At 36.9% G+C, this 23,325-nt stretch overlaps 3 protein-coding genes and 1 long non-coding RNA gene across 4 annotated transcripts; 3 read left to right on the forward strand and 1 right to left on the reverse strand.

The window, feature by feature from the left end:
• The first annotated feature begins 3,268 nt into the window (after window positions 1-3,268).
• Window positions 3,269-4,124, forward strand: LOC123866975 (ubiquitin-like protein 4A-B). Its single transcript, XM_045908786.1, has 2 exons — window positions 3,269-3,497; window positions 3,590-4,124. The coding sequence occupies exons 1-2, from the start codon at window positions 3,450-3,452 to the stop codon at window positions 3,998-4,000; spliced, it is 459 nt and encodes a 152-aa protein (XP_045764742.1). The 5' UTR covers window positions 3,269-3,449; the 3' UTR covers window positions 4,001-4,124.
• Window positions 4,125-5,086: 962 nt separating this feature from the next.
• LOC123866983 lies at window positions 5,087-7,821 on the forward strand. Its single transcript, XR_006796296.1, has 2 exons — window positions 5,087-5,819; window positions 7,552-7,821. It is a non-coding gene; the product is annotated as an uncharacterized LOC123866983 (long non-coding RNA).
• Window positions 7,822-10,313: 2,492 nt separating this feature from the next.
• LOC123866951 lies at window positions 10,314-19,643 on the reverse strand. The gene is made up of 10 exons (XM_045908759.1): window positions 19,436-19,643; window positions 19,005-19,219; window positions 17,976-18,125; window positions 17,521-17,609; window positions 16,057-17,157; window positions 14,773-15,044; window positions 13,984-14,085; window positions 12,889-12,976; window positions 12,453-12,548; window positions 10,314-11,945 (listed from the first exon to the last, which is right to left on the reverse strand). The coding sequence occupies exons 1-10, from the start codon at window positions 19,568-19,570 to the stop codon at window positions 11,833-11,835; spliced, it is 2,361 nt and encodes a 786-aa protein (XP_045764715.1). The 5' UTR covers window positions 19,571-19,643; the 3' UTR covers window positions 10,314-11,832.
• A 368-nt stretch (window positions 19,644-20,011) lies between these two features.
• Window positions 20,012-22,795, forward strand: LOC123866965 (nucleoporin Nup35). Its single transcript, XM_045908775.1, has 4 exons — window positions 20,012-20,331; window positions 20,827-21,246; window positions 21,732-21,909; window positions 22,446-22,795. The coding sequence occupies exons 1-4, from the start codon at window positions 20,166-20,168 to the stop codon at window positions 22,552-22,554; spliced, it is 873 nt and encodes a 290-aa protein (XP_045764731.1). The 5' UTR covers window positions 20,012-20,165; the 3' UTR covers window positions 22,555-22,795.
• The last annotated feature ends 530 nt before the right edge of the window (window positions 22,796-23,325 follow it).

Genomic DNA, 23,325 nt, shown 5'->3' on the forward strand with positions numbered 1-23,325 from the left:
TTTCCTTCACCGCTAAAGCAAGTAATTACGTCTTAAAACGCAGATAGCTCCGATAAACTTAGAGCCCAGGACCTTCCAAATAAGAGACAGATGTCGTAAGCCACTAGGCTATCACCGCTCGCATAAAAATTTATTTTAATTAAGGTTTAGTTAACTGATTAGAAATTAGAATATGCAGAACGGTATAGAATTATACTTGTTACGAAATTCACAAAATTAAAGTTCTTTACTGAGCTTAGTCTGAAAAATCAAAATTTAACATTGTTATAAATAGGTACCTTCCATATCATATACGGTCACGGATAACTTTCCTTCGTAATAATAATCGACTTCATTCATGTTGTTAAATTCAAATTCTATCACCTTGGTAATTAATTTTATTTATCCACTATCGGCATTTTAAAAATAATTTGTAATAAATGACAACCAGCTTTTTATGACGAGTGAAAAATCTATATGGTTGTGTATATGGCTTTGTGAAACAATGGTGAAACATCATTGAAACGTTCACTATTTTTTTTTTAATTAAATAGTTTCTAGAAAAACCTTTTTTTATCTACAAAGCGAGGCGATTGAGGGGAGTGGAATGCGTTGAGAATGGGAGTTCATGAAAGCGAAGATATAGGTGATACTGAATAAAGGTACGACGAAGTGTATTTTCTGGCATAGCCCATTGAAACTTCTACTTTACAGACATAACTAATTATATATTATCTTAAGATTTAAAGACACGGAAATTTGTATCACTCATGGTCCGTGGATGGTGTTAACGTGTTTTCAGTGTATATATACATACTTTCATTTCTAAAATTACAGACAGAATCGAACGCTTGTTTCCAATTTTCGGAAAGTGTATTAGTTTATAATAATTCGAACTCAATTTGATTTAAAAAGATATACTGTCAGGAAAATGGTAATTAAAGGGTTTATAGATATAAATTCTTCCAAACTGAGATACTATACGATCTATCACCATTTTTGTGTATTATACATTTTTTTAAATTATACATGTTGGCTCCGTTAAACTAGCGGCACGCTATGATGGCCGGTTTGACGTTTGTCCGCTCATGAAGTTCCGTATTAATTGATAACGACTTTGAAGGAAATAATTGTATTACTTTATTGACGATAGTGATGTGCAGAGATTCATAAATTTTATCGAATGTAGTTTTAGGTTTAGGACTCAAAATTTATTTATTAAATTGATTTCTTAAATGTATACAAGTGTAGAAAAATCAGTTTGCACCATTTAAGGGGTGAATGTACTTGTGAATATGAACAATTTTCACTATGTGGACAAACCTCTGAAATCGCAAAAAAATATCAATAAATTTTTAAAAATGGAATCTAATACGATCGTCACATAGGATCGCTGGCTAGCACAACTACTACCTCCGGCAAACTCGCGTCAATGCTCAATGCAAAACAAAGCAGTTTCGAATTGACGTTGCTTCGAAAAGTATAAACTGTCAGTGCAATGCGATTGTGATATAGTTTTGACCTGGCTTTGGATTTCAAATATTGATACTGCATTACTGTTGACCCTTGCTCGTTAATTTGGACTCTGTTCAAGCCCTTTGTTGTGGATTTCGTCGATATGACCGAACGTACGCAGAGAACTGTTCTAAATAGTCAGACACGTGAGTTCGTAATACGCCTTCGTAACTATTTCGATCGTGAAGCTCAAAATGGAGGGCCAATTTTACCTATAACGTCAGTGGTTGAACGCGTAGCTGATGCGCTTAATATTGGACAACGAACTGTTAGACGGATAACTAAAAAAAAATATGGCGAGACTGGCACAGAAGAAAATAAACTTCACACACCAAAAAAGAGAAAACGAGCAAAACCAGTCGTAGGCATCGATAGCTTTGATGCCGATGCTATCCGAAGACATGTTTACGGCTACTATTTACAGAAGGAGTATCCAACAAGAAAAAAGTTGGTGCATTCACTGAAGGAAGCTGGATTATTCTTCGGTGGGGAAAGTTCTTTAACGAAGATTTTGAAGACCATTGGATTTCGATACAAAAAATGTAACAAACGCAAAATATTGATGGAAAGATTTGATATAGCGATGGCAAGGTATACTTTTTTACGGCAAGTGAAAGAAATCAAAAATTGGCAAAATGTTGTGTTCTTGGATGAAACATGGCTTAATGCTAACCATACTGTAGGCCGTTCTTGGAACGATGACACAGCAGCATCTACTTCCAAAGTTCCTGTAGGAAAAGGATCGCGACTTATAATTTGTCACGCCGGAACCATCAACGGGTTTGTCGAAGGTTCTCTCATGGCTTTTGCGTCAAAAACCACTGGAGACTATCATGAAGACATGAATGGAGAAAAGTTTACTGAATGGTTTACCTCAATGTTGTGTAGCCTCCCTGAACCATCTATTATAATTATGGACAACGCCCCATACCACTCGATGCAAATTGACAAGCCACCTGCCCAATCCCAAAAGAAAGCTGATATCGTCGCATGGCTTCGTAAAAATGGCGTAGATGCAAACATGAATATGTTAAAAGCGGAATTAGTACGTCTTTTAAAAGAAAACAAACCAACCAAGATCCGATACGTCATTGACGAAATAGCATTAGAACATGGGCACAGAGTTATACGGTTACCGCCTTACCATTGTGAGTATAATGCGATTGAGTTGGTGTGGGCTCAAATTAAGGGATATGCTGCAAGACACAATACAGAACCCCCATTTACCACAAAAAAAAATGCTAAAATTATTAGAAGAAGCTTGTGAACATGTGACTAAAGGAGACTGGGAAAAGGTTGTGAATAGAACTGTTAAATTAATAAGGGAAGATTATGAAAGAGATGTGAAAATAGATAATATTATAGAAAACGAACATATAATTATTAATGTATGTGATGATAGCAGTGACGACAGTGAAAATAGTAGTATGGACGAATCTGATTAATTATGGCCTTTTGTGGCACCTTTTTTGGTATCTTTTGTATTCATATGTTTCTTGTGTGCATATAAAGTATGTATATTCATTTTCGTTCAAATATTCAGTTCGTTCAAATAAATTAAATAAACATATACATTTTTGTTTTATTAAACCTATTTAATCAGGTACAAAAACAAAACTTAATTGTTTTTTGTTCGAGAATAAATTGACATTCCACATCACTATTGTAATGTGTCAAACCGGCCATCATAGCGTGCCGCTAGTGTAGTCTTTGATCTACTTTAGGTCTATGCTACGTCATAGACTAAGGAACTCTTATTGTGACAGTTGTGACAGTTTAACTGTCAACGTCAAGGCAAAAAAACCTAAAAAAACACTGTGTTTTCTGATTTTTCTGCTGCTGTTTTGTCCTGTAAAAAAACCTTAAAAAGTGATAAATGCGTACAAATAGGTACAAAATTAAAACAAATTATAAAATCATTAAAAAGTAATTAGTTTTTAGGCTTCAGCCTCATAATGAACATTACTATAAAACAACTACAGGGAGGCGAATGTTCTGTAGAGGTATGTAATGAATTAATGATTTATGATTTAATTGTGAAGATTCGGTATTTTTAGTCGTTTCTTTTATTTTACCTAATTTAACTTATTTCTAGGTAACTCCCACAACAAAAATACTGGATATCAAACAGCACATCGCAACAAAACTAAGGATTCCAATAGAAGAACAGAAATTACTACTTTTAGGTCGAGCCTTGATTGACAATCAAACTGTTGAATCTTACCCCTCAATAAAAAATGGTACGAAATTGAATTTGGTTGTCAAGAAGCCGGATGGGTTACTAGAGGTTGCAACGAAGTGCTTTAAAAAGAATGGTATGTCAGAAGCAGAGGCACGGGCAAGAGCAAGTCTTTTAATAAAAGTAGTGGAAGAAAAGTTTAGCAAGTTATCCTGGGACGATATAGAGAGGCTATCTTTAGACTGCATGCTCGACGAATGTGCACAGATGCAGCCAGTACAAGAGCAGGACAATGACACTGAATGTGAAGATGTGTTTGGATTGTGACCAAACATCAATCACTTTTGGGAATTGTTAGATCGTTTATTGTAATAATTAATAATAATTATATTGTGGTAAAAAATAAATCAGTATGACATCCAAGTTTTCAATTAAAATCTTCTTAACAGTTTTTTGTCTGTTAACTTTTAACTGTTAAGTGCACCTGGTGGTCAGTGATGATGCAGTCTAAGATAAAGAAGCAGGCTAATCTGGAAGAAGTTTAACAGTTTAATGAAATCCATATTATCCGAAATAAAGTATTATCTATTTAGTATATCCTTTCTATGCTACGTCACACTGAAGCTGCTAAATAGCTTGGCAGCACAGCTTTTCCTGTTGGGTGGCAATTGGTACTGTAGTGATAACTCTTTGGTATAGGTCGCGTCACGTAAAAAGAACGCTAGCGGTCGAGCTGCGCATAGGCGATTTATCGGTCTATTTGGTGGTATGAGGCGGGGCGGGCGGCGCGGGAGCCACGCGCTGCATGTTTGCCGGTGAGCTATTGGTTCATCAGTTGAGCTTTGCTTCCCGCGCAATATCCACGTTACGTTCCTTTTAAAATACCATCGCGCACAAAAGTTTTAAATTACGAAATGGTTTTACAATAGAGAAGCGAGAAAAATGATTTATGACGTATACTGTTTTATGAAGAGGGAAGCAGATAATAATGCAGTTAATAATTTAAAACAATGTATGAAACGGACCGCAGAAGCAACAAAATGTTCCGAGTCGACAGTGAGACGAATAGTAAAGGGTTCAAATGATGACTTAATGGAAGGAGTTTCAACATTACTTTAATTTTATTTCGATTAAACATTCTATAATATATAATTTAAACATGTTTTTAATTCATTTTATTGATATTTTATCGAATATATTTTTCAATGTTATTACATTGAAAAATATATTGAAAGATATATTCATTTATAAGAATAACAAATATGTAGGTACGAAGCCACGATTTGCGAGCGAAAGCCTAGTTCAAAAAGAAAATAAAATGCACATGACTTTCGTACGAGACTGTACCCATGCGCAAACACACCCCCGCCACTTTTTTCCAGCGTTCTTTTTACGTGACGCGTACTATACTGTAATGTAGATTGTATGAATATTGCTAGCCATTATCAAACTGCCTCAGTAGGCCTAGAGCTGAACAAATTTAGAATTTCTCGTTATTCTCAAAATGGATCTGCTGAGTATTGAACCAGCAAATGCATAGGACTGTGTTCAACACAAAAGTTTCAAGGTAGGCTGTTGGTGTAAAGCATAAAGAAAAATATTATGTCCTTTATATTCAACTAGCTGATGCCCACATATGGGACCTTTAATTTTCCAGGATATAAGGTATCCTCATATGCTTAAGAATCAAGATGCAATCCTTGCCATGTTTTGTTGCGAGGAGGTAGTAATAGAAAGTTTTTGTATTATTATAATATTGGTATAGATTTAGCATTAGCTACAGGCATTATTTTATTGATAAATGTAAATAAAAGGCAGTACTTCGTTATTTTCTTAGTTTATTAATACATGTTCATTTATTATTTCTAATATAAAATTCAATATTGATGGCAAGTTCGTACACATTTTAGTCTACTAAAGAATTAAATGCAATAATCTTTGTGACACTAATGGTTGTCACTGACCTAAACAGCTCTAAGGCGCCATCTCCACTTACGAAAGAATCTCAACAAGTCTGCCTGTTGGGAGTTAAACCTCATACGGTTAAATAATTACGTCAAAATAGGATCACCGCGATTCTCTCATCTGGGTGGAGATGGTGCTTAACACAGGACCTCTTTAGTGTACTCAAATGCAGACTTGAAAAGTAGCTCAGTAATTTGGGCGTCAAAAAGGGGCTTATCTGGAAAGTTTTCAGAATGTTATGCAAATTGGTGGTTTTATAGATTTTGATGTGCTCTTTCCGAATTTTTATTTTGCCACCTCGTACCTTTGCCGCTCGCGCCGCCATCTTGGAAAAATGGCGCCCAAAAACAGTTTTTTCACGATAACTTCTTTCCCATTCATTTTACGACAAAAATTGCTATGTAACAATTAAACTAGATACAATTTCCTACAATTTGTGTAGTCACCTTTTTTTGTAGACTCAATAGTTTCAGTGTACGAGCGCCACAAAGCCCACTCCAACACTCGTTTTGGCTAAATAACTCATTTCCACACCACCATGTGGTAGAGTGAGTGGCGTGATTTTTTTTATGGTATCTCCAGGAGACGGTAGTCACCTTCAATTTAAGCCATCACTTCGTTCAGAGAATACTAACACTCTTCAGAATTCTGCTCGAGATAAGAGTAAATATACTGCATCGCAGTTTCGATCTCATGTGAATATGGACCTTTTTTTTGGGTTTCGAACCCAAAGGATGCCAACGGGACCTTATTACTAAGTCTCCGCTGTCATCCGTCCGTCCGTCCGTCCGTCTGTTTGTCTGTCAGTGGGCTGTATATCGTGAACCGTAATAGATAGAGAGTTGAAATTTTCACAAAATGTGTATTTCTATTGCCGTTATAACAACAAATAATAAAAATTTCAAAATGGCTGACATGAAAAAAAAAACAAAAAAGTAATGTTATTTCTTGTTTGATGGTACGGAACCCTTCGTGTGCGAGTTGGGCTTGCACTTGACCCATTTTTTTATTTTTTTAGTTTGTAGTGCGAGGTAAAATTTTTCATGCACGAATTGCGATATTGTGTATTGACTGCGACCACATTATAAACATGCTCGAGACGCCGAAAAATCGGTCAAGAGCGAGTCCAACTCACATAGGAAGGGTTCCGTACAATAATACAAGAAATAATGCTCTTTTTTATTTATTTTTCATGACGGCCATTTTGAAATTTTTATTATTTGTTATTATAACGGCAATAAAAATACACATTCTGTGGAAATTTCAACTTTCTATCTATTACGGTTCATGAGATACAGCACGCTGACAGACAGACGGACAGACGGACAAGCAAACGGATGACAGCGGAGGCTTAGTAATAAGGTCCCATGGGCATCTTTTGGGTTTAAAACCCAAAAAAAAGGCTCATATGCACGTGAGATCGAAACTGCGATGCAGTATATTTACTCTTATCTCGAGCAGAATTCTGAAGAGTGTTAGTATTCTCTGGTCGAACTGATGGCTTAAATTGAAGGTGACTACCGGTTCCTTGAGATACCATAAAAAAAAATCACGCCACTCACTCTACCACATGGTGGGGTGGAAATGAGTTATTTAGCCAAAACGAGTATTGGAGTGGGCTTTGTGGCGCTCGTACGCTGAAACTATTGAGTCTACAAAAAAAGGTGACTACACAAATTGTAGGAAATTGTCTCTAGTTTAATTAATACATAGCCATTTTTATCGTAAAATGAGTGGGAAAGAAGTTATCGTGAAAAAACTGTTTTTGAGCGCCATTTTTCCATGATGGCGGCGCGAGCGGCAAAGGTACGAGGTGGCAAAATAAAAATTCGGAAAGAGCACATCGAAATCTATAAAACCACCAATTTGCATAACATTCTGAAAACTTTCCATCTCATATTACTGGACTAAAGAAGTAAAAAAGCAAGTTGTCATTGCAAATGGTTTCCTGAAAAGACTTCCTGAAGTTGACCAGAAGAAGACTTTCAATACTTTATGTATTGGAATGGTCCTAAGTCGGTAACAACCATTATTTTACCTGACTCATTGATTATGTTATTAGCATATTACAATGAAAAAATATTGTAACCATAACAACACAAACAAGTCAATTTCTGTAACACAAAATATACCAAATATGAGTGATTAAAATTGAAACTTAAAAATAAAACCTATTCACAATTTGTTCAATTTAATTTCAATACATTCATCAATAGGTAGGTACTTATAGTGGCAGTTCCCACATGAAAAAGTATTAAAAGTTTAAATTAAAAAGTTAATATTAGTAATCCTTGCTAATTATGAATGCAAGAATAACCCAATTGAAATATTCAAATCAAACTTAATATAAGTTTTTTATCTTCTTTATACTTTTTCATTTTTCCTAAGATCATACTACAAAATAAAAATATGGCATATATTATGCACGTTAAAACTCATCGCATTAAATGGTGGATGACGTCACGAAACTGACCAGTAAGATTGCTTTATTTTAAATACAGAAATCCTATTGGTCGCTTAACAATACTTTTTAAAAATTATATACACAAAGTGCTTAGTGCAGTCACTGCACTGCAGTGTTTCTAAAGTGACAGGTAACTGGTTAGAACACAAATTTCTAAAGTGGATACTTAGTATTTTTTTGCCAATTTTAGGTGTGTCTAACTGAGATGGCTCATGGTATAGATTATGGATATATTTTTCTATGCTTGTGGTGTAGAATGCGAGAGAGTGACATTGATTTTTAGATTCCGTACCTACCGCAAAAGAAAAAAACTGACCCTTATAGGACTTCACTTCGTTGCCTATCTGTCTGTCTGTCAGTCTGTTGTGTTTCTAAAGACAGGCAATCAAAACCTATAGGGTACTTCCCGTTGGCTGAAGTTGCCTTCAAACTACGGAAATATAATATAATATATAAATATCGCTAACCCTACTTTGAAAATATTATATTACATCTAAGTGTGAACAGTGACATTTCAAAGTAGGGTGAGCGATATTTATATATTATATTATATTTCCGTAGTTTGAAGGCAACTTTAGAAACATGTTTGGCAGGTAGGTCTGTCATATAGCACAAGTAAAGGAAAATATCCGAAAATCGTGAATTTGTGGTTACATCACTAAAAATTAAAATGTGTTCACAAACAAATAATTAGTTTACTAAATCACATGTAGATGGTGCTGTTCGTAATTAACTTGCAGTGTTGCACATAAAAGTGCTATATATTGTATGACGGTACGGAACCCTTCGGTGCGTGTCCGACTCGCACTTGACTGATTTTTTGCGACAACTGTCACCCTCCCGCAAACCCGCGTTCTACATCACGAGCCGTCTCAGTGAAACGGCATATCTAAGTACTAGAGATTTGGGTCCAACCCAATAGGCATGTTTATTTTTAAATAAATTAAATGCAGTATAGACTGAGATGAAACTGTTGTTAAACCTATCATATAGTAACAACATCTCACAGACACTACTTAAAATAAAACAACGCCTAATTCCATTCTATCACAACCTTGCAATGAGCTACCGAGTTAGTGTCTGTAAAACTTGTTACAATATCATTAATACAAGTATACATCAATAGTCTGTGTGAAGAATCCTAACGTATCTTAAGTTACATCAACATCGAATTCCTAAATTTGTGCTGATACAGACAAATATATAAATTCTTACATTTATTTTGATTATAATATAGTGACGCTGGTGCACAATCTCTCAATTGACAGGTCTAAAGCTGAGCTCTACCAGAGTGAAATAGAATGAGGAAACTCTCGGGTTGATTCTGAATCGACCATATGTCAAATAGGCTATGGTGGCGTAAAATCAAAGACAAGTGTAAATTAAAAATTTATAACACCCCCGTCAAGTGAAGGTTACAGTAACTAGAAAAGAGCTGATAACTTTCAAACGGCTGAACCGATTTTCTTGGATTATAGCTAAGAACACTCTCGATTAAGCCACCTTTCAAACAAAAAAAAAACTAAATTAAAATCGGTTCATTAGTTTAGGCGCTACGGTGCCACAGACAGATACACAGATACACAGATACACAGATACACACGTCAAACTTATAACACCCCTCTTTTTGGGTCGGGGGTTAAAAAATAGGGCTACCTGCGTCAAATGTACTAACATTTGACGCCTGCCAGTGAGGCAGAGGCCTCTACGTTTTGTTAGAAGTTCCCTAATCAAAGAACATTGTAATTTGTAGCTAAATCTTTTGTACACAATCTCTAAAGTGACAGGTTTAAACTTTAAATGTATCGCTATCCCTTTTATAATGCTACACGTGGATAAGGATAGCACTAGACTTAGACCTGTCATAGAGAAATAGAGGTAATTAAACCTGTCAAAGAGTATAGATTTATCTGTGAGATTAATAGATTTTTGTATCAATCGAATAGCCAACACTGATTAGAACTACATAGTATTTTGTTTAGGATTAAATAGTTTTAATTTATTATTTTAGCATGTAACTATCAACATTCAGAAATCTTATAAAATATTACGTTAAATATAAAATCAAATCAAATGGCAAGGTTAGTGTTCAAAATATTCTTGGAAAAATTAATAATGTATTCATTTTTACGCTGATGATACATTGTATTTAGCAACATTGTTATTTTTTTTAAATCAACCATACAATTTTTATAAATGAATGAACTGAAATTCTTTTAGTTTACCAACTTGTCTATTGCAGACAGATTGATTTTTATTGATATTATTAGTTTTGGATTATTATCCCAAGAGAACTCCTGCCATCATGTGATTTATGGAAAGGAGTCACGACCCTCAGCAAAGAAGGAATACGACTATAAAGAAAGAAATAATTAATTTTGGTCGCGAAGCTTAACACTGTCAAGCGGGAGAAGCCGAGGGAAAAGCTAGTAAAAACTAAAAAAAAGTGATCTGTCATGGAATTTAAAAATATCAACTGTCATAAAATAGGATGCACATAGAGCACATAAATTTTTATTTTTACGTTATTTCACCACATTGGGTAACTTATAAAAAAATATTTACATTAAAAATACTTCCAACTAAATTGCATACTATTTTAAAAATATTTCTTCTTAGAAGTTTAGTAACTATGGCTGTCTGAGTGTAACATATTTACAGTGTTCATTATAATATCACCTTCACTGAGTGATGTTAAAATAATTTTTCATAGAAAACCTTCAATGGATTAAAAATAAATGTCAAATGAGCTCTGTGGCTAGAGGTATGATTCAGCTTTGAACACTGAGTTAGCAGTAAGCATTTGCCAGTGTATATTACGTAACTGGAAAATGTCGATGCAAATACCAAGCATAATAGGTATAGTGCGTAAAAAATGAGCCATTTTACCTTTATGTGTCAAATGTCATGTCAATAGTACGATTTTATAGATTTTATAGATGAACCGTACTTTTGACATGACAGTTGGCCCATAAGAGTTAAAATGGCATGAAGTCATTTTGCACGGATTATATATACGTGTGACGTAAGTAGTTAATTATTGCACGCTGTGACACACAAATATTAATTTATCTAGGCTCTCTTAAAATCCTGATTGTAAAATCAAAATGTATCACATATTGACATACTTTATTCACGTACATCTTTAATATTAAAAAAAAAGACAATTAATCACTCTTTTGATTGTAAAATAAGAAAAAATAATGCTTTAAAATAATTGTTTCGTACAGTTCGACCTTTTTCACAGCTCTGAATTCCAAGTTATTTGGCGCCATGGCGGCAAATCTACGCGTCGCCTTTGCCCGTTTGTCTATGGCACGGGCATGCACTGTGGACGCCATATGTAGTTTAAATAATAAATAACTATTTTTGTTGATAAAAATTTGATTGCGGCGGAAAATGTATGCTCAGTAAACTAGTAAGTAACAGTAAATACTACTGTGACGGATTTTACTTGTATTTAATACAATAATAATAAAAACTACAGTGTTTTTTCCTGCAATATCCGTCTTACCAAGACTGAAAAAGGTGCAACACAAACCGCAGTCAGGGCTTTTTTGAAATTTTTTAAATTATTATCTGTTTACCTTTATCTTTCTGGGCTGGTTTCCGCACTTAAACGTTTCCGTCTGTTGTGCGTGTATTACCTAACGTCACCTGTACAAACTTCGATGCAATGTATTCGCATTTTCACGTGTTCGCTTGGCGGAGTATATGAGGAGGTATAAAGTTACTCGTAGTCGCTGTCCTCAGAGGGCTCGGACTCGGATTCGGAGCTGTCTGGATGATTCTTTGTTATTTCCACACAGTTGTCTACATCAGTCAGTCTTTTCAGTGATTTACCTGAAATTATGTAATAATACTCATTTCTGATGCAAGTGCGCGAAATAGTAAATTACAGCCAAGGCACAAATTATAGTTATATTCTCAGTCTTGGGCGCGTTTGGAACCCTCGTAGCTTTAGTTTGAAGTTTACATAATTAATTATCACCAATATATCGTCCTTCAAATCTAACAAATCCGATAAACAAAAGGTGTACTATAGTACCTACTTTGAATAAATGATTTTGACTTTGAATACCCAAGCTGCAGGCGAAGGTTTTAAAGAGCCCCAAAAGTTTAATTTCAATGGTTAATGCTCACGGCACTCGGTAGGAACGGCATTCCGAACCAGTGATAGATTATTTTGACGATTCAAAAGCACTTGTAAAAGTTTAATTGAATAAAAATATTTTGAGTTGAATTGAATTGAACTGAGATGTTTGGCTCTATCATTTATATAGGATTACGTAACAGAGAGAGCGCTACACTAATTTCTTTGCGGGGATAGAGTATAGACGAGGTATTTACCAGTGAGGGTAGTCAGCAAGCGCGTGTCGTGCGCCGGCGGCACGTTGATGGACCCCAGCCGCTTGGCCAGCTCCCGCGCGCGCTCCACGCCTGAAACTACACCCGAACTATTTTAGCGTTTAAGCTATCGTAATATTATAAATATAAACTAGCTTATGCCCACGACTTTGTTTCAAATCCCCATTTTACCTTACGGGCTGAGTTTTCAAAAGTCCTTTCTTAGCGGATGTCTACGTCATAATCGCTAATTTTAATAATCCTGTGGAAACTCTTTGATTAGGATAAAAAAAGACATGTCTTTCCCCAAGATGCAAGCTATATCTTACCAAATACACCGTCAAATCGGTCAAATAGATGGAACGGGAAAAGCCAGCAGACAGATAGACAAACAGAGAGTATTAGTATGGATATCAAAATATCATCAGTCTAAGCTTACCTCTAGAGGTCTCTTGGCTAAAGTCTTCCGTCATAGCCTCTCTTTCCGTTCTGTAGACGCCACTTACGAGGTCCCACACGAAGAGACACTGCAAAATAAAACAAGATAAAGTTGAAAACTAAAACCCGACTACGATCGTCTTAATAAACACTGAAATGTTATAGTTTTTTGTTTTTTTTATAATTTATTTAATCAAAATAATAACAAAGAATCTATAATATTATCGCTCGCCAAACTGGTGGACCAGTTTGTTGGCGAGGTGGCGCTCTTATTTTATCGTACATATTAACTAACTTATCCATACACCTTAATCTATACTTATAATAAACTTATCTATACTTATAATAAAATCTATACTTATAGTAAAAATTGTTTTTCTGTCACCTGGTATATTTTATCCTTACTCGGGTATTTTCCCCCTCGGTGCGCGAGTTTGACTCGCACATGGCCGGTTTTTTTTAAATCGGTTAGGAAGTCCTCGGGTTTGTCTCATTCTTTCAATATTATTTACAACTAGCTGTGCCCGCGACTTCGTTTTCGTGGAATAGTGACTTTTCGGGCAGCATATTTTGAATTACATATACCGTCGTTTGGGTAGTACGTTAAAAATGTTCGCCGTGATTCTTTAAATTGACATAACTTTTTTATTTATGAACCGATTGACATGAAATAAACACTAAATGTTAAGTGAAGCTTACTACAATATATTAATGAAAACCGTATCTAAATCGAATAAGCCGTGTCTGATATTAGCGTGCACAAACACACAGACAAACAGACAAAAAAAAATTTAATTACAATTTCGGGTTCGGCATCGATATAATAACAACCCCTGCTACTTTTTTTTTATATATTTCCATTGTACAGACACCACTTTTCTACATTTTTATTATATGTATAGATTATTTACCTATATTATTATTATTAGTGAATTCCTGCAATCAGCTAAGACATCCTATACCTTATCCGCGCAATGAAGTTGGTATAGCGCTCTTTCTCTTTTTCTTTACGTAAAAAAGAGAGCGCTATACTAACTCCATTCAGCGGATAGGGTATAAATATAAAATAAGTAGGGAAAGTTTAGTAGCATGGTACCTGCGCGGCGTATTGCCGTCGATGCTGCAGGCAGCCGGCCGAGGGCTCCTCGCACGCCTCGCACGCTTCGCCCTCGTTCGCCCACAGCCACATCGCACACAACTGAAAAATATTCAATTCATACTATTATAAATGAGAAATGTGTCTGTCTGTCTGTCAGCTAGCTTTGCACGGCTCAAGCGATTAGCTAATTTTGACGAAATTTGATAGAGAGATTGCTTGCATCCAGGGAAGAACAGGGGCTACTTTTGGTCACGGAAAATCAATGAGTTTCTAGTTTTAACAGGATTTTAAACCCTAAATCCACTCAGTATTTCTAGTATTTTTGTATTGAGGTTTTGATATATTTAGGTTTTCAAAGCCTTACTCAAAACAGCTGTTCTGTTTGGCGGCTATTTTAGACTAGCTGATGCCCGCGACTTCGTTCGCGTGGATGTAGTTTTTTAAAAATCCCGTAGGAACTCTTTGATTTTCCGGGATAAAAAGTAGCCTATGTGCTAATCCAGAGTATAATCTATCTCCATTCTAAATTTCAGCCCAATCCGTCCAGTAGTTTTTGCGTGAAGGAGTAACAAACATACACACACACACGCACGCACGCACGCACGCACGCACGCACGCACGCACGCACGCACGCACGCACGCACGCACGCACACACACACACACACACACACACACACACACACACACACACATACAAACTTTCGCCTTTATAATATTAGTGTGATACGGATATGGTACTTTCATCCGAAAAAGATCTGAGTATGTCTAATCTATAAATAACTCACCCCAGAAAGACACCCACTAGACTGACAAACGTCAATAACGTGGCAGCCAAAGTCGAAGCAATATATGAACTTCTTGCCCCGCAGAGTACACAACCTCCCGCACACTTCGTTACAAAGTAACTCCGTATCCAACGTCCTTTGTTGAGCTCGCAGCGTTAAGGGGGGTTGCGCTCGTAGACGCTCCCAGGCGCCCGCCCCCACCCCCTGCAACGCCTGACCCACCCCCTGCCCGCAGAGGGGTAAGGCTACGTGACAGTCTGCTATGCAGTCATCTGAAAGAGAAACGTAGCTTAAGGATACCAAAAACTCCACAACGAAAATGTCACTGAATTTTACTTTTTGGTAGGTAATACAAAGACCTGTTTGAGGCCCGGTATCCATCCAAGCGAACAAGAGAGGAGATGTGTTCAGTCGACCAATCAGATTCGTAATAGATGACGCGTAAAAAATATCACGTCATCTTTTGAATCTCTGATTGGTCAACTGAACACATCTCCTCTCCTCTCCGCTTATGTGGATACCAGGCCTGAAGGCACTCGCACTTGAAGACTGTAACATGCTCAAACTGTTTCCTTTAGTATCTGCGCATTGTAGAAAAACAGATCTTTCCGGGCTTGTGTATTTAATCCTTAGGGCGGTTATATAGAACTATTTGTATGGTAGCTTACGCACTACATCCGACTTTCATCATCCGATATCTCTCCGTCATCCGTGGGAATATCTCGGATGTGCTTCGCATTCAAATCGGACATGTGAAGTAGATATTATACGTCATAGACATCCACTATTTGGATTTGAATCAGAGATCGGGGTAGTGCGCAAGGAATATTCGAATTCGGTCCGAGTTTTTAATACCCGTATTTTCAACGATTCGGATTGGATGAGTTTGTAATCGCTATTACAAACTCATCCAATCCTGCCAAGTTGCAACTTCAGATTGTAGTACTTGTTTTGCGATCACTCTACAAGCATACGCGTAAGGCCATAGAACTCTATACCTTCTACTATTCTATTCTATTCTATTAAATATCTATTCAAGGTACAGAGTTCTATGGCCTTACACTAGTTGTATGAAACATCAATTAGTGAGTACTTCTAAAAAATTGGATACTACAATATGGACGTGGAACATTGAACTAAACTATTAGCAGTTAGTACCTATGAAAAAGCTATTTTAAACAAAAATCTTGAATTAGAATTTTAATCGTTAACTTAGAAAGTGTACTTTATAGTACATAGTAGATTATCATTAATTATTATTTAAGTGAAATAAACCTAACTTACCTTCAGAATCAGTGATAATAGACGTAATCTCGTCATCACTTTCCAAAAAGTATCTTGTAAAGAATTTACTGCACTTGGAATTCCCCGTATGCACTAAATAAGGATCCTGAGGACTGACTGGACAATCTGACAAGGTTTTAGACGTGTTATCGTGTACTGACACCGTTTTGAGAGTGCCGTCGTCTAACATCTCCATTACTCTATACTCTGACTCGGAGTTTCTGTCGGATTCCAGGGAAGAAAGCCCCGGGTTTTTGAGATCTAAACTACTCGTTGGGGATGTAGGCCTAATTTGATTATGGGCCCTCAAAACTACGCTTTCAACCGGCGGCGACCTCGCTCGTCTAGCTTGGCTTTTACTGGTGGATCCCGTGAAATATTTCCTATTACTCCTTAAAACTCTAAAAGGGACGATATTTTCGTTGTTATCCTCTGAGAACTCGTATTTCTTATCTGCTAAACGTCGCTTTCTGAACATACTCAGTTTCTCGCACTTTACATCTGCTTCTTCGACAAATTCATATGCTTTTTCCGCTTTTATCCTATGCGCTTCGTTGAACCTAGACATGCTTTCTGCTGGCCTCCTTCTTGGGGACCTTAGAGGCGGGCTTATTAAAGTCCTTATTGAAGGGGAAGGCCCTTCCCATTCTTCCATCAAATTGTGTGATATAGAGGAGGCTTGGATACACAATTCCTGTCCCATAACATCAGGCAACTGGACTGGCTTGGACATTAGATATGGTTCTTCAATCTCTGAGAAATCTGCTAGAATGTTCTGGACCACATTATTTTGATATTTGGGGGACTGAAAAGCGGCAGATACATCGGAAGCTGGTGTACTAGGATTTGTGTAAACCGAATTGATTTCTTCCCTATCTAAAGAAAATTGTCGTTCCTCGTTAATTTCGCTCCTTTCAGGGTCAGGTTTGACTAAATCTATTTCTAGTATGTGTATGAAGTCTGTGTAGATGATGATTTGGTTGGTGTAGGCAAGTTGTACGACAGGCTCATACAAGCTAGAGTCGAAGGAGCAGACGAATTTAGTGTGTATCGCGAAACTATGCTCTAAACAACGTTTGTTCCAGTTTGGGTCTGGGTCATCTGTGAACAAAGTTTTGTATATTTGTCTGAGTATACTTTCTGAAATGGAAAATTCATAAACATTGATCGCTCATTATTACAGCAACCACCAAGCAACACATTTTTCAGTACTTGATATAGTCCGATTTGAGATGTGAACTGTGCCAGCGAATCCATGCTATTACATTAGACCATAAACTTGCTTTACCATTTTCGACACCAGCTTTCAGTAAATAAAAACTTCACGAAGGGTCAAACTGATATAAATGTATGAGATCTCACAATAGAAAATAGACCTTGTACTTTTATGATGTGCGACATACTTCTCAAGGGTAAAGCAATTTTATGGTGGATGTTAGAATATTTTTAGTAAGAGCTACTTACCTTCGTCTTTGGAAATGGCAGAGCACTTTCTACATCCTAGCCGAGGTACTCCGATAACACTGAGATAAGAACGTTCCGAAAGAGATTCACTGAAATGGTACAAACTATATCAATATCTATAAACAATAAGTACCTAAAATACCACTACAGACAGATGTTTTACATGTTTATATAAATAAATTAAACTATGCTATCAGAATCCAGGTGTTCCATATCCTAGCAGTTCAAATTAGAAACCAGGAGGCAAATCGCTTCGTATGTGTCTGTGGAATTTCAACTACATATGGGTGCAGACCTTGTCGATGCCTTGCGGTACAATATTCGAAAGGTGAAGGAGGAAACCAGATCAAAAAGTTATTGTGCACATTCTTTTGGGCATACTCACGCTTTGCCACTCATGCTGTGCACTGGCCATGCCACACTGCCCTGCTCAGTAACATATGTAGCCTACTCACGCGATGCCATACACCACCAGCACACCAGGGTTGTGCTTCCACTGCGCCATGGAGATGGTAACTTTGCTGTCCACACTGTCGTCGCCGAACAGCGGCACGCTGTGCACCGGCCGCGCCACGCACCCCGGCACCCACAGTAAGAAATGAAGCCTACAAACAACTTTTTAGTTAAAAACTTTTTAATTGAGTTTTTGGGCTACTACCATTACTATCATGGTTTAGGCCTCGATACCCAAAGGGTGTTAATAGGGCCCTAATACTAAGCCTTAAGATAGAGTTGAAATTTTCAGTGTGTACCCACTCCCACTACTATTCCCACTAAAAAAAAATGTCAAAATGGCCATCATGAAAAGTAAGAAGAAAAAGATACCTAGTGTTTCTCATCTTCTACAATGGTACAGAACCCTTAAGTACCTTAGTAGCAACTCAAGAAATGTTAATTTTATCAAACTTATTATTTTTTATATTATGCTAATTATTTTTAGATTATAACAATATAATTTATCTACATACACAATGCAAACGAGAGAAGCCCAGAGTACAATCCAAGGTTAAAATAAAATTTGCATTGCATTTAGACTAGAGTTGAATATCTATGAATATTAATTACCAAGCAATATAAATAATTATGTACTTACTAATAATATTGTAGCACCAACCAATTTCAATATGATAAGAAGATGTATGATAGCAATGATGAAGTCCAAGTTGGAGCATACTTGTCTAGAACATGCTAATAATTCACCCTTACCTTGAAGGAATTCTTTTTATTTATTTATAGACAAGTGCTTGGTGCAATCAGACCTACTGGCAAGTAATGATGCAGTCTAAGATGAAGCACCCTTGCTTAGAAGATGTGTATTCACTCTTGACTTGAAAATATTCAAGTTATTTTGGTAGGAGGGTGGACCAGAAAGATGGAGGACTTGTGAACCACCAGAGATGGTGCACCTTTGAAAAGGTCTATGCCCCGAAGTGAACTCATGCAAGCTGTTGAAGGATGGAGAGTTTTAATGTAATGATACATACGTAAACTTAGAGCTTTCCCGGAAGTACACCTGAGTGTTGCAGCTGTAAGTGAAACTTAGCAGAAACTGTCCGCATTGAGAGAACCCCATAAACACATGCTCCCTCAAGTACCGCATAGGCACAATGTCCATGAGACAAAAACGCAGCCGGGGAGGTATCTTGTCGAATATCTTTTTGCTTTTGTCACTAGGCTTTCTTGAAGTGCTACCATATATCTGAAAAACATTATTTAATTTTTAGTATCTCTGCTTGCCAAAGAATTTTATGTAAAGATCTCGAAGATTGACTGCTAGAGAAATAAAATGAGGATTCTAACTAGAGATTTTCTCAGATAAAAATTGAGAAAATCCCATTCGACGATAATAATCAAAAACAAAAATATCAAAATGATATGGGAGCTTTGTTATCAAAATTCTCAAGTTCAAACTTACCTCTCTATTAAACAACTTATGTACGATGTTATTATTGCTAACTGAGGTTTCATTTGGAGTATTGCTATTTGTTTTGCCATATTCATTTTCGCTAAATGAATCGAAATTCTCAGATTCTTCAGCAGCTGAATCCATGTTTGACTGCTGTTTTGACTTTTTTTTGACAATTTAGCAATGCTACCAATTCAGAAATAAATATGATGCTTTTTCGTTTTTAGGTTTTTATCACAGACCAAGTATAATAAGGTTTTTATAATAATATGAAGGTATAATGGGTGCTATACACAATGCAAGTTTCTTCCAAAGAGTATATAAACACTACGTTCGTTTCTTCATTGCACGATTCAGACTCCATACGCTAAACTTTTCTCTAAACTTAAAATTGCTTGTAGTACCACGTACAAGTACACTTGATTCACTTTACAGTTTTTATATGTTTTTTTTGTAACTTTTTTTTGGTACCTATTATACATGGACGTATTATAATTATATCTAGTATGTATACTATACAAGTAACTGACGTTGACTTCTTTTATCACATTTAATTTAAAATTAAATGTCAAATTCGTATTTCATATTTCATTGCTGTCGTTGTCCGGTAAACGAGTTATGCATTTTAAAAAGTAATTAAGTACCTAAATAAGAAAAACGAATACATAAGTAACTTATGTATTTATTAGAAAATATAATAGTGATTGATAATACAGAGTAACTGCAAAAGCATTTTAGAATGGAACCCATGACTTTAGGAAGTCCAACTCATTCTCCTTCTGGGAGCCCTAACGTGGGATATTTGCCTCCTTTCTTGTTGGGCGAAATAAATCCACCGACTATGACGGCGATGTCTCCGCGGACGAATAGCTTGTCACCAACGAAAGGCCGTAGTCTTGCTTTTGGTAAGTTTTGATTATAAGACATTACTCCTTTTCTTTGCCTTATGAAAAGGAAAACTGCAGTTTCTTGCCGGTAGTTCTCAGTAGAATCTGTTTTCGAAATCGTCTTGCTTTGCCATAAGCTCTGTATATGTTGACCTGAAACCATTGTCATATTTTAAAAAGTGAAGACATATTTGTATGCATGTGTGACTACACATAACTGCAAAGCTGATATGGGTGTGGGGTGTAACTCCTTTTGAAAAAAAAAATGTCAATATTGTATGACTGATGATAATATTATGTAATTTGTTACTTCAAATAGTCCAACTTGTGGCCCTTATAATATGACAAGTCAGGACTTTACCACTGGTTCAGAAAGCATGTTCTACTGAGAAGACCCAGCAAAGACTCAGCAGTTACCATTTTTTAAAGGCTACAAATTTCATTACTATACTAAGGCAGCTAATGCAAAGCTGATTATTTCCATGTCGTTAATTATTTCTGTATTGCTTGCAGGCTCCCCAACAAGCCCAACTCAAACTTCCACCCCAGAACAGAAGTTATATCGCCAGAACATGTCAATGCAAAAGCAAGCCCTATACAACCATCAGAACATATACCCTAACATGCCTCAGTCACCCAACGTTTCATACTCGGCCAAGACCAACGGACCTCCCATAGAAGACTTATTTGACACTATAAAGAGCGAACCTTCTGTCAACAAGTCGTTATTTCAAGAGAACAGTTTCTTAGGCTATGGCAATAATAATTCCTTAATGCAGAATTCATATGTAAATAATGTGAATAATCAATCGTATGGAGCATGGCAAGATGGTTGTCAGGAGCAGGATGAGTACTGGGTCACAGTGTTTGGGTTTCCACCCAATGCAGCGAACACAGTGCTGGCTAGATTTAGTAACTGTGGTGCTATACTTGGTAATATTCAATCATTTGTTGTATATTTTTAGGGTTCTGTACCTCAATAGGAAAAGAGGAACCCATGGTCACTTAGTTGTGTGTTTGTCTGTCAAGAAAAGGGAATCAAAACTTATAGGGGTACTTCCTGTGGACCTAGAGTCATGGAATTTGGCAGGTAGCAATGTCTTATAGCAAAACTAAGGGAAAAAATCCATAAATAGTTAATTAGTGAATTAAATTTTTTGTGAACACATTTAAATTTTTTTTGTAATAGCCACTAATTCAGTATATTCAGATTTTTCACTTTACTTGTGCTATAAGACCTACCTACCTGCCAAATTTCATGATTCTAGGTCAATGAGAAGTACCGTATAGGTTTTCTTGACAGACAGACAACAAAGAGATCATATTAGGGTTCCGTTTTTCCTTTTCAGGTACAGAACCCTAAAAACATGTGAATATGGCCCAGATTGCTTTGTTACTTAGGAAAATAATTATTCTAGATAAGCAATATCCCACCCCTGGCAATTGGGCCCACATCCGCTACGCGACGCGCGCGGAGAAGGAGCGAGCGCTGGCGCTCAGCGGCCGCCAGGTGCTGCCCGGAGTGATGGTGGGCGTCGTGGAGTGCCGCGAGCCGCCGCGCCGCCCCGACACCAGCCCCAACGTTACTATGGAACGGTACGAGTAGTTTTTTTTCTTACTCAGATACAACTTAGCCCTTGACTGCAATCTCACCTGGTGGTAAGTGTTGATGCAGTCTAAGATGGAAGTGGGGTAACCTGGAAGGGGTATGGCAGTTTTCATTAAACCCATACTCCTTTGGTTTCTACACGGCATCATACTGGAACGCTAAATCGCTTGTCTTGGTCGGTAGAGTGGTAACTAGCCACAGCCAAAGCTTGGCACCAGACCAAACCAGAAAAGAAATTCCAAACCCCTGTGGGGAATCAAACCTGGGACCTCCCACTAATAAGACCACAGCGCTTACCACTGCACCAGGGAGGTATTCAAAATTATTTACCACAATAAGGGCCTTAGAGCAAGAACAGAAATTAATTAATGTTAATTTAATCCCGCATCTCTAATCTGGCTTCCCACCAGAGCAGACCAGAGATGCGGGATTCCAACTCCTACCTTGTCTATTGCGGCGGCTGTATAATTACAATAATTAATTAATTAATGCTCTAATGTTGTTTGATTTTGTTTATTTTCAGACAAAGCACTGCAAGATCTCTTTGCCCCACACCGATCCCCAACGCCCCGGTGCCCCAGCGGTCAAGTGGAATCATCTCCAAGGCGTTAGATTACGTGCTCGGCTGGTGACACATACTGTACCTTACACGTCAAATGAATTCCCTTACTTTATGGAAGTGTAATTAGTTTAATGCTATTGTGAAAAACTGATCGCACTTCAGTAGCACAGCTCACTACAGTTATGGAACTTGTAATAAAACGTTGACGCTTCAATGTTACTGGCAGGTGTCAAATGTTTCCTACATTTACGCTAGGGAGCCCATGAATCGCCAATTTTTCTTTGATTTCACGTCATCCATAGCCTAATATTTGACATAATTTAATCGAGAGTGCCCTCACTCTGTCAATAAGATTAGTGTGAGACTTGGAATTTTATCACAATAGAATAGACAAACATTTGGAAGTTTATCATAATAGATTAGACAAACATTTGGAAAACTCGAAACACTTCTTCACGCATCAGCGAAAGCTGCTTAGTCTATTATAAATAATAAATCAACCGACAGACATCTAAAGCTAAACAAAGATTTCTTGTATGGACTTCCACTGTCCACATGCCAAGATCTTGAGCCGCCTAAATCCAGCGGCTCCGTGCGCCTCCTTTGATGTCTATCCAACCTATGGGGAATCTTCAAAGGTTGCGCTTTCTATGTCGATAAGATACTCTGGTTCTTCGATGGATATCCTTCCTATTTTATATCAATATTGGAACCCCGTTGGGGCACAGCAATTTTCAGAAGACGGCGCTGTATTAATCGTCAAAGTAGTCGTTTATTTTGTAACTAGTTTTGTAATAGGTTTTTTCAATTAGAAATGTTTTTAATGAATGCTATATTACTC

The sequence above is a fragment of the Maniola jurtina genome, chromosome 7 (assembly GCF_905333055.1).
Source record: "Maniola jurtina chromosome 7, ilManJurt1.1, whole genome shotgun sequence".
NCBI classification, from domain to species: Eukaryota; Metazoa; Arthropoda; class Insecta; order Lepidoptera; family Nymphalidae; genus Maniola; species Maniola jurtina.

Excerpts from the sequence above, each read along its gene's own strand:
- LOC123866975 (XM_045908786.1), top strand. The coding sequence starts at position 3,450 with ATGAACATTACTATAAAACAACTACAGGGAGGCGAATGTTCTGTAGAG. Across the intron at positions 3,498-3,589 it reads GAGGCGAATGTTCTGTAGAG|GTAACTCCCACAACAAAAAT; the intron begins GTATGTAATGAA and ends ACTTATTTCTAG.
- LOC123866951 (XM_045908759.1), bottom strand. The coding sequence starts at position 19,570 with ATGGATTCAGCTGCTGAAGAATCTGAGAATTTCGATTCATTTAGCGAA. Across the intron at positions 15,045-16,056 it reads TATTATCACTGATTCTGAAG|ATGACTGCATAGCAGACTGT; the intron begins GTAAGTTAGGTT and ends TTTCTCTTTCAG. Across the intron at positions 14,086-14,772 it reads CTAGTGGGTGTCTTTCTGGG|TTGTGTGCGATGTGGCTGTG; the intron begins GTGAGTTATTTA and ends AATATTTTTCAG.
- LOC123866965 (XM_045908775.1), top strand. The coding sequence starts at position 20,166 with ATGGAACCCATGACTTTAGGAAGTCCAACTCATTCTCCTTCTGGGAGC. Across the intron at positions 20,332-20,826 it reads AGGCCGTAGTCTTGCTTTTG|GCTCCCCAACAAGCCCAACT; the intron begins GTAAGTTTTGAT and ends TATTGCTTGCAG. Across the intron at positions 21,910-22,445 it reads CCCAACGTTACTATGGAACG|ACAAAGCACTGCAAGATCTC; the intron begins GTACGAGTAGTT and ends GTTTATTTTCAG.